General features: G+C 31.9%; 2 protein-coding genes across 6 annotated transcripts; both read right to left on the reverse strand.

The window, feature by feature from the left end:
• Positions 1-5: 5 nt before the first annotated feature.
• Positions 6-2,357, reverse strand: AsnRS-m (asparagine--tRNA ligase, mitochondrial). Of its 2 annotated transcripts, none has more exons than XM_012491198.3 (4): positions 1,817-2,357; positions 1,036-1,611; positions 527-974; positions 6-456 (listed from the first exon to the last, which is right to left on the reverse strand). In XM_012491198.3, the coding sequence occupies exons 2-4, from the start codon at positions 1,581-1,583 to the stop codon at positions 196-198; spliced, it is 1,257 nt and encodes a 418-aa protein (XP_012346652.2). In that variant the 5' UTR covers positions 1,584-1,611; positions 1,817-2,357; the 3' UTR covers positions 6-195. The 2 variants fall into 2 exon arrangements, with proteins under 2 accessions (XP_012346652.2, XP_003696999.3); XM_003696951.4 differs by having other exon boundaries at positions 1,036-1,607; positions 1,817-2,232.
• A 492-nt stretch (positions 2,358-2,849) lies between these two features.
• Positions 2,850-8,926, reverse strand: LOC100865326 (neurotrimin). 4 transcript variants are annotated; one of them, XM_086906412.1, is made up of 10 exons: positions 8,702-8,926; positions 7,751-7,852; positions 6,828-7,046; positions 5,828-5,949; positions 5,605-5,746; positions 4,802-4,899; positions 3,975-4,277; positions 3,687-3,879; positions 3,540-3,593; positions 2,850-3,399 (listed from the first exon to the last, which is right to left on the reverse strand). In XM_086906412.1, exons 1-10 carry the CDS (start codon positions 8,739-8,741, stop codon positions 3,257-3,259), a joined length of 1,416 nt encoding a protein of 471 aa, XP_086762538.1. In that variant the 5' UTR covers positions 8,742-8,926; the 3' UTR covers positions 2,850-3,256. The 4 variants fall into 4 exon arrangements, with proteins under 4 accessions (XP_086762538.1, XP_086762539.1, XP_086762540.1 ...); XM_086906413.1 differs by having other exon boundaries at positions 3,540-3,590; positions 8,702-8,876; XM_086906414.1 differs by lacking the exon at positions 3,975-4,277 and having other exon boundaries at positions 8,702-8,881.
• Positions 8,927-13,352: the final 4,426 nt, after the last annotated feature.

Here is a 13,352-nt window from a genome sequence, read left to right on the forward strand (position 1 = left end):
TAACATTCGATTATAAATATTTATTTATTTAAATATTCAAAAAAACAAAAATTTTCTATCTCCATATATTGCTAATTTTATATAAATATTTCTTATTTTCTTCTTAGAAGAAATTTTATTTTAGAATATCTTATAATATTTATTTTCTCATGGAATATAATATATAATAATGGCATAATCATAGTTTTAAATTATTTATAAATTACAATTATGAGGCCATCTTGGAAAAGGGAGAGTGTCCTTAATATTTGGTATATTAAAGATATGTTGTAAAAATCTTTCAAATCCCATTCCAAATCCTCCAGTTGGAACATTGCCATATTTTCTGAGTTCTAAATACCAAGAAAGATCAGATGTTGAAGGTAACTTTGATTTCAATTTTTCATAATTATCTTCACGTAAACTGCCTCCTGCTAATTCCCCAACAGTAGGTACTAAAAGATCTATTGCAGCAACCTTTAAAAAAAATATTATATATATCTTCATAATGATTTATATTTGACATATTCAGTATTGCTATACTTACTTTTGAAGCATCATCTTCACATTCTTTCATGTAAAAAGGTTTGCTTTCTTTTGGCCAATTTATAATAAATACTGGAATATTATCGTTATATTTCACTAAAAATAATTCGTGTTCTTTAGATAAATTTGTTCTAAATTTAATAGGAGTTGATAAGGAATTTGCATTATTTTCTAAAATATTAATTGCTTCATCATATGTTATACATATAAATTTTTTATTTAACCAAGCCACTTCACAACCACCTATTATATGTATATCTGAAGCACCTTTTTCAAATACATCTTTAATAACATATTTTATCAATGATTCAATTTCAATCATTATATCATCAATACTATTAATAAATGCTAATTCAACTTCTAACATATAAAATTCAGTTAAATGTAATCTTGATTTAGAATTTTCAGCTCTGAACGATGGTCCAAAAGTATATACTTTTGTTAATGATCTAAAATGTATAATACATAACTTATTTGATTATTATTTATAAAACTCTATAATTTATTTACCTTGCTATTGTTTCTAAATGTAATTGACCAGAAACTGTTAAAAATGTTTTGGTATTAAAATATGATTCTTCTTCTGACATATTTTCTCTTTTCATTGATTTTAATAAATTTTCACAATATGGTTTTACTAAAAATAATTCACCAGCACCTTCACAGTCATTTGAAGTTAAAATTGGTGTATGTATATTAATAAAATCTTTGCTTCTTAAATAATTTTCAATACTTGCAGTTGTCATATCACGTAATCTTAATAAAGATGAAAATCTTCTAGTTCTTGATCTTAAATGCAAAAATTGTCTAACATAATCCATATCATAATGCTTTCTTGGAACAAAAGGATATCCATCCATAACATCACATGTACCAATTATAGTAACACTATTTGTATGTAATTCAATTCTACCATTTGGACTTAAGACTAATTTCCCTTCTGCTACAATACTACTTCCAAAACTTAAGTTATCTGGCTTATTGGATTTTGGTATAACAACTTGTAACATTTTAGGAGTTGATCCATCCGTAATATCAATAAAAATATTATTTTTCATCTTTCTGACTGCATGAATCCAACCCTATCTTTAATAGATCATAAAAATTTAATGTATTAAATTTAAATATAAATTTTAAATATATTAAATTATAATAAAATATAAAATTCAATAATAAACTGTTTTAATATAAAAAAAAATGTTAAATGAATAATTTTGCATATTAAGATATATTGAATATCATTAACATATTATTGAATAAAGATATTAAAAAATTATAAAATACATCTAACCTGTACTTTTATATTTCTTCCTATATTAGTTTCAGAATTATCTTTATATATTTGCAACATACTGTGAATATTGCATTTTGAGAATTTAAGATTAACAAATAAATTTCTATTAAACTTAAATAATATTACAAGTGACATTTTTTGTATTTAAAACACACTTATAATAAAATAGTAAAGCTATTTTCACAAATGAAATATAAACATAAATGAAGTAAGCATTGAATACTATTAAATAATTAAAGTATGATGTTTCGAAATATCGATCGTATAAATTTATATTGTAAAATGTTGAAAGATATATTCTATCGTCTATATTTTAACGCAACGAATTTAGAAATTATTATTTAAATAAAGATTAAGGACAAATAGGATAAAAATGTTGAAATTAGCGCCATTTTCATTAACATCAATAATAAGGGAAAGATCGATGTAGAATAAGAATTGATCGGCAATATCATTTTTCGAGTGCTAAACATCTTTTCAAAGGCAAGATAAAGTAAGAATTAAGAATCAACTCCATGTTTTAAGTACTTTTAGAAAGATTTTTTGGAGAAATATTTTTGATATTTAAGAGATAGCGCTAACAGTCAATTCTTACTCTGTTCTTCTCGTTTTATTTTATATCTTTGTATTTAATTTGCAGTATTTTGAAAATGGTTCACATATTTTTATTTTATCTCTTCTATCTTTTTTTCATTATTTATTTTCTTTGTCTATATTTGTCCTGCATAATTTATGTGTTCAAATTTCGATATTTGATTAACATTATTGTTTTTTTTGTATAATATAATCTATTCATAAAAGATCTTAACAAAATTTGTATCATTTTATATAACAAATATAAATTGAAAAAAAAAATTAAAAAAATAAACGCTAGTAACTCTTATATGATTTTATTAAATTTACTCTTTACTTTTTACTTATATATAAATTAAATATAATTTCTATGTTCATTTTAAATCATAGAATATATATTTTCTAAATATATTATTTTATAAATATTCACATTTCAAAAATATATACAATATTAAAATAATTTTATAATAATTTATTTACATAAAATTAATTGATATTAAATATTGTTAAAATATATCGTTCTATATAATTCTATATAAAATATTATAATTATTAACAATTGAAAGATTGATTTATCGATATTAATAAATGAAGTTAAACATCATAAAATATATTTAAATGATTAGGAATATGGGCATGAAAAGAGAAATAAAAATATTAGCAGAATTTAATAATTCAGAATATGACTTATTCATTCGAAGTGCAGTTAAAATTTATTTACAATCTTAAAACTGAAATATCTTAACATTATGAAAATTCATCCTAATATAGGATACAAATTAATTTTTCTCCAACACTTTTTTCTTTTTTTTTTTTTTTCCAAAGAATATTAACTCATAAAACCTAATCTATTTAGCCAATATTTTATACTTTACAAAAATTTACATTAAAAGTATATAATATGAATATCATTGTTATTGTTGTCATGATTTTTGCTTGGATAAAAGAAGATTTACTTCTGTCAGTATCTAAAGGAGAATGTTGCGATATCGATGCAAGTTGCACAGCTGCGATAAAAATATAAAATAATTCACATTTAAATAAAAAATTTAACATTTCGTTATAACGTATTATATATATATATATTATAATATATTATTATTATTAATTATGTATTGTAATTAAATAACTTAAAATTTTAAATTACCTGGTATTATTGTATCCTCTTGTATCGCGTTTGTTATATAATTATCCTTATCTGCTAAAAAAAAATTATATAGGTCACGAAAATATGTAAATGAAATGAAACTGTTTGTACAAGGCAAAGAAAAGCTCACTTATTTTTATTACTTACAAGCACCTTCTGTAGCGAATCTTATTATTTCCGACGGTTTACTCCAACCATAACGATTTTTTGACAATACGAGTGCCTCGTAATGTGTTGCTTCTTCTAATCCTGTCAATTTGAAGGAATATGTGTGAATATAACTATTTCCATCACTGCCACTGGGTATGTATAATTTACGCCATTGTCCAGGAACGCCATTCTAAAAATTGAAAAATTGAAAACGATTCAAAATACAACAGTAAAATACGCATTTATTCTACCTTACAATTGAATTAAATTTTATTCAAATCTTACCACATATTTACGAAATTTAAATTCGTATTGTACGATACGATTGTAACTGTGAACCTCCCAGACGAAATTGTACGAAGTCTTAGACAAACTATGCGAAGTCTTTTTAAAAACGGCTGGATTCGCAATACCCGATAATTCGACCGCCGCTTCTGTAATTCCTAAGGAATTCGAAGCTCTGCATAGATAGAAACCATAATCTGTCGTCCTGACGTTCCTTATTACCAAACTATGATCGCTGCCCGCGTTATGTTTCACTATTCTCGATGAATATTTCACGCTTTTATTGTTGAAATACCATTCCACCTGAAGATCAAATTTTACAATGTATTTATAAAAGTAAAAAAAAAAAAATCATATCATTCTTGTTATTATATTTATCCATTGGTTAAAAATTATCTATGAGAAAACTGTTCGGCAAAATACACTACGATATATTCTGAGAGAAGTCTCTAGGAGAAATGCTGCGTCAGCAATGGATTTAACCTTAGTAGCTATTTTTTGTAAGAAGTATCGCGAGTCACGTTTTCCGCCAATCGATTTGTCACACGTTACCGCTTCTAAGGGATAGATTCACAGAAATTGCTTCACAGATAATACCATTATGCCGAACGAATAACTCGTAAAGAAACGATGCCGAAATAAAAATAAAGAAATTCCTTTTTTGACGATGATGTCTAATGAAAACGAATTCAAAAGTAAAGCCAGGAAATAATTAAACGAAGATACGATCCTAATTACGTTAGGCTTGACCCCAAACCTATTATTGTTCGAACTGTTAATTACTAGGGTCGTAATTACATCGTTCGTAGTCTTGCAAAACTGCTCACCGTTGCCTCTGGCCAAGCGGTAACCCCACAATGCAGCTGCACTCGTATCCCAGCGGGTGCATGCATCCAAGTTTTCGTCATCTCGATTCTAGGTTTGTCTGTCGATCAATTGAAACAATATTGATCCGATAAAAGAAAAGCAAGTTTGATTACATAGTGTTAAAAAAAATTATATCGATCGAAGAAAGGAAAATTAAGGATCTCGCATAAACTTAATTTCATTTCACTTTCTATTATACATAATGAATTCTTTTTTGAAATATAAAACAATATTTGATCCTTTTTCCGAAATATTTGCTGTTTAGATCAGCTTAGATGCTTTTAATTATTCAACCGTGCCAATTATCAAATCATTTAACGATGAATCATTTAAATTACAGGTTGAACGTTCATTAAAAAAATCCGCATATCTTATAGACTAATTCTATTACGTAAAATATTTACCGAATAACGATTTTTAATTGATGTTAGAATTGTAAATTATGTATCGTCTTGTAAATTATGTATCAACAATTCAACATATTCGAGAATGGAGATGCTACAATTAGATCGTGCGGACATTTGATTGGAGTACAAAAGAGAAGAATGTAATTTCCTAATTTAATTACAATCGTTTAACAACGTATGCAGAATGGTACATGCTGCTATTTCCGTGCATACATATAGATGTATACATAAAGTCGATTAAGTCGTACGTAGGTGGATCACAAATTTGCGTTACAACCGTGCAATCATAATGAAATACAATTTATCGGGATACAATCATAGAGAGATTATAAGAAATTGGACAAAATGATACCTACATCTAACGTGCAAATCTATGGTGGCCATGGCAGGTTCGCCAACATCATTGTTTGCGACGCAAGTGTATCGACCAGCATCGTTCGGGCTTTCAGCGTGGAATCGTAGACGCGATCTATCATATAAAAGTGGTATCTCCCCGTCCTATTAAAGGGATAAATATTTTTAAAAACCGCTTTTTGACGAATGTTTTATTTTTCATTTTTCTGATCTAAAGATATTCACCTTATTCCTCCAAGTAATGATCGGAACTGGAACACCTTTTGCGACACATGCCATATCTACTTCTTCGTCCAAATTCACTTCCAATTTACCAGATTCTGGTATTGGATGAACGCTAGGTGGATCTGCGGTATATTCAAAAATGTATGTCATTTTTCTTTTTTTTCATTCTTTACATTCTCACACTTAATGCAAATTCTTTTCTTCCTTGAAAATATTTTTCGTATTAAACATTTACAACGACAATAAAATTAACTATTATTAAAAATTTTTTAATCGAAATATTCAAGAGAACTATTTTATAAAAGACTTGTAAATAAAGACTTTGGAATTGAATTCTATAGCATCTTCCCGACAAAACGACAGATAATATTAATTGAATCCGAATGGCACGTATATAAATATGGATAAATACGAATGGGCGTTTTTAATTTCGTCGTGAGATCTGGAAAAGATCTACAAAATTCAATTCCATCGACAAATAGTCGAGCTAGTTAGGATTCTTCTTTCTTTTAGGAAAAAGAAATCTGCGCTTAGTTTCACGAAATGGAACCGAAATCCTTACGATTGGATAAACTCCACAGAGAATTTCAAAATTCTGGGGAAACTTTTCTGAATTTGTTTGAGAAATGAATAGCGTAGAACTCGAATAGCAGTTTCGGGTCATCCATAATTTCAACGACGATAGAATCGATATCTGTGTTTAACTTTCCTACAAAACACACATCATATTCTTCAACCTTCTTCAACTATCTTTACTAAATTTTTGATTTCGATTAATTCGTTACTCTTGATTGATTCTGTTTCTTTTTTTTTTCAACCAATTAACGATACACACAAAAAGATGTTATTAAGCAATTTAAACATCAGGATTACGAAATTTCAGACGATTGAACAAGAAAATGTAAACGATAGGATTGAAATATCCAGCGATGGATGTACATCCGTGAAGTGAAAATCTGTGTCGGATAAAATTTGATCTCAATTTGACCGATCTACTTACACATTACTTCAATCTCGTGTACTTGTGTGGCATGTCCCCAGGGAGCTGGTCGAGACGCTTGGCATACATATTCCCCGGTATCGTTCCGTTTCACATGGGAGACCTCCAAGCTTCTGTTTGAGTACATTTTAACTCTTTCAGGTGGTTCGTGTCGTGGTTCGCCGCTGTCAGCTAAAAGGATACCATCTCTCCACCACCTCACCCTCGTCTGCACGTTATCTAGCCGTATACAGAGAATAACATATACTACACGTATATATGGAAATTTTTCACCCATTCGAAATTCGATACGAAAAATTTAACGTCCAATTTTATGAATAAATGTATTAATTCCCGCTTCTCCTGATAAATTCGATTTATCGCAATAACATTCAATTCGCGCATGCTTCCAAACCGATCGGAATGCCTTTTCCCTGACCCAATTTACCATTAATCCTAACTCAATGGAATATTAAAAGCGATCGATTCGTTACGTTCCAGAATCCGAAGGATTCGTATAATCCGAAATAAAGTCTTTAATTCGTACCGATCTTCTACGATCCGGCTTAACGCGTGCCCTTCTTATCGAAGTTGCGACAAGGTAAAGCAAATGGCTGACAGACAATCCAGTTAGGCGAAATCACCGATGACAGCTCGATCGATTGCACGGTAAATTGTTTGCGTTCTATACCTGAGTGTCGCGAATGGACTGCGTTATTGCTTAAGGAAATTAACATCGATCGTTGTCCGAAATTGCGACGTCGTTCTCTCTCTTTATCCTCGATCGAGTTATCGTATTTATTTCAAAATGATTTTATTTTTTTTTTTAAATAACACGATCCGTTCTTATACTTGTTTTCGATATGTAAATGTTTCTGTTTTTTGGATCGAAAAAACGACGAATGAAAAAAAAAATATTTAAGGATGGGAAAAAAGCTACTTACCAAGATCCTCCACGTAACACGGAAGCAAAACTGTATCGTTTTCGAAGGTCTTTACTGTTGTAGGATAACTTTTAAATCCATTGTTCGCTGTCGCTCGACTACCTGTAACGATAAATAAATAAAGATAAATTCGTACTCGTAAAATATTTTTCTTCGATTGCGCATTACGATAATACGGTAAGAAATCTTTTTTTCTGTTTAATTTTTCATTTTGCAAATATGAAATCTGACTTTCAGAATTATATTGCAAATTTTGCTTTTTAGCTTTCGCGAGAGCAATGGTATAGCCGCGTTTTCTCGCGGTGAATTCGTGAAAAGTTAAATGCAGATTTTCCATGCATTATGTATAAGCAATTTTCGTGGTGTGTGTGACAGCACTCAAGTAATGGAACACGACTACTTTCTTGTTCAAACGGATTGAATTTCCGGAAACATAGTGAATCATTTATTTTTCTTATTAAAACGAAAATAATGAAAAAAAAAAAAAAAAAAAAAGAAAGAAGAAAGGGAAAAGGAAAAGGAAAGAAGAAAAGAGCGCGGGAACAGTTTTGCGAAATGTTTATGATGAATTATAATTGTAGAAACGAAACAAACAGAGCGGAAACAATCTAGCGAAATGTTCAGCGAAAGTTGTAAAACTCATTTCCGCGGTCGTTACACGATTATTTTTTCAAATAATAAATAATTATTGTTGTCTCGATGCGAGAAAAATAAGCATTATTTTGTCTCGGGACAAGCGAGAAAATAAACGTGGGCGAATTAATTTGAACGAATTTGATCGGAAGAGCGCAAAGGATTGTTAAGAAAGTTCGATGAAAATCGAAATCTTTGTGTCTTTTTCTACGGAATACGCCTATATATCCGCGTATGAATATGAGATGCAATTATGGGAAAAAAAAAAAAACAAAAAATGTGCATGTGCTTGGTAAACTGTGTAATTTTTCCGCTCACCTATGATAAAAATGCAAAGCATCCAACCGAAAACCATCATGTTATAAAAACATGTATGTACGTTTTACCACCCTCGTGCTACAAAATAAACGAAGAATAGAAAACGATTGAGAATGATGACCGTGGTATATACGCGTGTACTCTTCAACTTTTCACGAGACACTGATCTTTGGCTAAGGTGGTGATCGTATTCCATGCGATCTTAACTCACACACATGTACGCTCACGCACACTTGTCGTCCAGCGTAATTATGACCAGTTGGCCATTGTGTGATCCAGGGATGCTCATGTTGTCACCTATAAAAAGATTTGTCATTTTCGAGAAGAGACGAGAAGCAACGATCTTGGAGGAAAATCTTTGAGAAAGGGATTGTAAAATTATAGAATTGACGTTATTGTATTTTTTTCTCCCAAATATCCGAATCGTTCGATGTATCAAGGTATCAAGGTATTCCTGAAGATTGGAATTTTGGAAGATAAAAAGGACGAATTTAATCGATATGTATTTACACGTAAGAGTACACGTGCACTGTACGATATTTATAAGAAGATTCAAACGAGAGAGATTCCATTTTGATTGAGAACCTTTGCGCCCTATTGCAATGCTGTCGCTATGTATTACACGCATAGGGTGTCCATCTACCAACACCAAAGGCATTCTTCTATAATTTGTTCAATTTACGCACCGACACGTACCATACATAGAGTCATTCATCGAGTTATCCATTAAATCGTTAATCTAATATATGAATCGACGGCCCCTTTTTAAAAGGAGGCGATAAATCGTGTATTATCCGTTACAATTGTAAACAAATGAAAATTTCATTGTCACTGCTACGCTATCATTCGAGAGACAATGGAATGTTCATGATAGGAATGAAATTAATTATTCAATCGACAAAATGAAAGGAAGAAGGTTTTTTTTTTTTTTTTCCATTAGCCGCATGTAGATATTCGAATTCTTTCTTTTCATTGCGATAACATCTTTTTTTTCTCTGAATAGCATATCTTGGAAACGTGGTTGGAATTAATCCAACAAATTAAGGATATTGATTTTAATTTCCCCTGATGGTAGAAACGACAAAAAGAATAAAGTTAACGAATAAGAAGAGTAGAAGTAGAACCACTTTGAGATATTTTGAAGCAGAATCATGAGAAATTAATGATGAAACTTTTGTATAGAGATTATGTGTAATAATTAATCGTCCCACCACGTTAAACAGTTAAAAATATTCATATAATTATTAAACGTGGTAAAGACATGAAAATTATTTTCACTCAAAAATAAATAATTTTAATCTTACGATAAAACTTCAATTCATTATTTGAAATGAGATCCTTCGCAATTCATAATTGGTTACGAGTGGCGCTTGACTTCTATCAGATGGTAATTCCGTGGTATCTTATTTAGATAATAGGTCGGCGCACAATTTTCACAATTATATTAATCGCTTGAAAATTCCTCTTTAATCCTTTGTATTCTCTACTTATCATTCATTCGTTGATTAATTCTACTAATTTGTTCTTGCCCTTGAACCAATGATAAACGAGGTATGCATACGCAGAAGATTGTTGACGCGCGTATCGTAAAAGTGGCCTGTTTAATAGCGGGCATCATCGACGCAAATAATGCCACTGAATCGCATTGTTCGTGCATTGTGATCCACAGTCAACAGTCTAACCAACATTCAGCTCGATGAGTTGATAATATTAATCCGAATGAATGAATTTCATTCGGATATCGATGTCACCGGTACAAACCGGGGCAATTCATTCACGATGGCTAGACTTCTATAAATAACCGAAAATTAACGCAAAGTTTTGCTAAACGCCGCGCCACGCGGCTCCACGTACAGTTTCGAATAGATCGGTGCAAACACGTTGTGCTTCAGTGGCAGATTTAAATTGGCCGTACGTTTTAACTTGTGTGCAACGGAGATTAATCCAGAATAAAGAAACAATAGTATAGAGTTTGTTATTCGTGAACGCTGATGAAAATTTTTTTTTTCGCGTTCTGGTGGAAAATGTACCAGTCATGAGAGAGATATAAGCGTTATAAGAAAAAAGAAACAATGAACAATAGCCTGGTGGAAATATATGGAAATATATAGAAGCGATAAAAGATTTTTAACACTGACCTACATTTCGTTAAAATATCGCTACACATTAATTTATAATTCAAAACTCGCACGCGACATAAAAATTCCGTAACTGAGTTTTTTACACTCACGTTTTCCGATATCGTGTGCGTTCTAATCTCTTTCCTTTTTTTATGTCATGATCAAACTTAACTTGTGCTCCTTTTTCCATCTTCGATTCGTATTGTTAATCTTAAGCATTGCAGTATATCTGGGATCGCTTAGAATATTTTGGAGCCATATCTTCTTCCACGCCGGAATTTTTATTAGGAACTTGAAGAATTTGTATAATTTTTCCCCGAGGGTTACGATATAAATTGCATTCTTAAGAAGAGCGATCGATTTTTCTAAGATATTATTTTCTTCAGATATTTCATCTTAAATATGCATAACCGGAATGAAGTTCGTTCTTACAAAATGTGAACGGACAATAACGATGTCCACGCTTTTTCTTTTCTTTCGCGTTCCACCAGCTGCTACTGACAAATTGTGCAAACCGCCTACGGCGACGCGCGTTCCCGCTTTTTTCTTACACCGAAAATGAATGCGTTTGTCACACGATTCGCTGACACGCTGTTGATCATTCTTTCGACTTCGAGGGTCCACGACGCGGATCTCACTTCTACGCCTTTTTCGACGACACCGACGAATCTATCTATCTACACGCTGATAACCGATAAACGAGGATATTAAGAATTTTTCTTTCATTTTACCTATCGCGCTTTCAATTTCACGTTTTAATTATGCCTTTTTTAAAAAGAGAATCGCGCGCATTCTTCAATCGCTCCATTACGTTTATCATCGTAACGATCGAGATAAATCGGAACTGTTTTCCACGTATCTCGTATAACTAAGCATTAAAAGCACAAAAAGTTGATTGAAGTATTTTCGCGTAATAAGGCTCGTGCAATCCGTGCTCATGAATAATGCGCATGGCGTACACGAAAATCGGCCCGTAATTCGCTCGATAATCCGCCGTTTCATGGCTTTTTAAATTCAATCCCGTTCACTTCAGCCACGCTATTTCTCTCTTTCCAAGTCTTCGAAATGTTTATCCCTGAACCTTCGTTTGTAAAATATAGCGAGCTAAATTATTCATCGGGGGGATCGTGCATTGATTATTTACGCATTACTTATGCACATTCGAATAATCCTATCGGTTCACACCCGATATTTCCGGCGGGAAGGTAAGAAGATATCCTGGCTTCGGTAGTTATTTTCGACTAGGCTTTTCGTTGGCCTCTCCTGGATGAAAAAGAAGAAACGAGAAAGTGAAACGTAGGGCGAGAATAATCCTCCCCTCTTACTTCGAAACGATTGCGCGCGTAGTCGTGCGAATCCATGTGAATATGCTTAATCCAATGTGAAGAAGAAGAAGAAGAAGAAGAAGAAGAAGAAGAAGAAGACACTTTAGTGCGGTTCTCAATTATCCGATACGTCGAATAAAGTGACATAGAAGGATTGTTAAGTTGATTGTAAAATTTGCTTACGGGGGGGAGAGGTCAATGAATTGTATATGTTTTGCACTTGTTTTTTTCTCGACAAGTAACATTTTCATACAAAAACATTTAAGTTTTCCGTTGATACAATTTAACGCAAGAGATAAATATTCTTCCCCATCTTCGAACTCGTGGATTATTTTATTCGTGAATCACGTTCTCGGTCAATATCGATTTTCTCTCGCGACGGTTGACATTCGCAACAGAAAATTCTTCTTGTCAACCGCGACGGACAAGACAGTAGCTAAAAACTCATGGTTTAATTAAGCTAATTTACCGAAGCACTAACCCCAAGCGAGCCATTGTCGGTTGAAGCGTGTTTACGGAGGGCTCAAAGGAATATCTGCTAGTTAAAGACGGAAATGGGATTAATTGCGCAGGTCATGTTGGTACACCGGAAATTTTTTACCCACCGATTCCTAAACGAACGTTTAATCGCTGTGCAAATGTGAAAAAAGAAAGCGCATTCATATACAGTCTGTACAGGGAAGAGAATTAAAGATATTTAAAACGGGAACGATGTTCGTTCGATCACATCGATATTCCATAACTAGATTTTCAATTAAGCTCAATGATTTGTGAGGTAAATGATAATACACGATCGTAATTATTCTACCTTTTCCAAGTTTTTCAATTTCTAATACAAAAAGCACATGCATTGTATTCGATATATCGGTAAATAATATCTGTTATTATTTAAACTGTAACTGTAAAAAATACTTGGCGATCTCATTGAAGAGAGGTCGAAAGATTTGAAAAAAGCAAACTAATTAATTTTCTACCGTGAATTAAGGCAATTATTAAGGCTAGATTTTATCAATGCTCCGGGCTAAACAGTCGTCTCTTGTACGTACAACACGAACACGATATTTCGAGTCACTCCCTTCGTATATGTGCGAAGCACGTGTCGTTTGTTTCCTCGGCGACAATTCCGGCGAAAGCGCACGCAAACGCGTAAATAAAACTGCGTATCAAATGAACAGCCTCGACATATTTCGAGAATGTACAAACACG

The sequence above is a fragment of the Apis florea genome, unplaced genomic scaffold (assembly GCF_048593485.1).
Source record: "Apis florea isolate Af1SG1 unplaced genomic scaffold, ASM4859348v1 contig_2495_pilon, whole genome shotgun sequence".
NCBI lineage: Eukaryota > Metazoa > Arthropoda > Insecta > Hymenoptera > Apidae > Apis > Apis florea.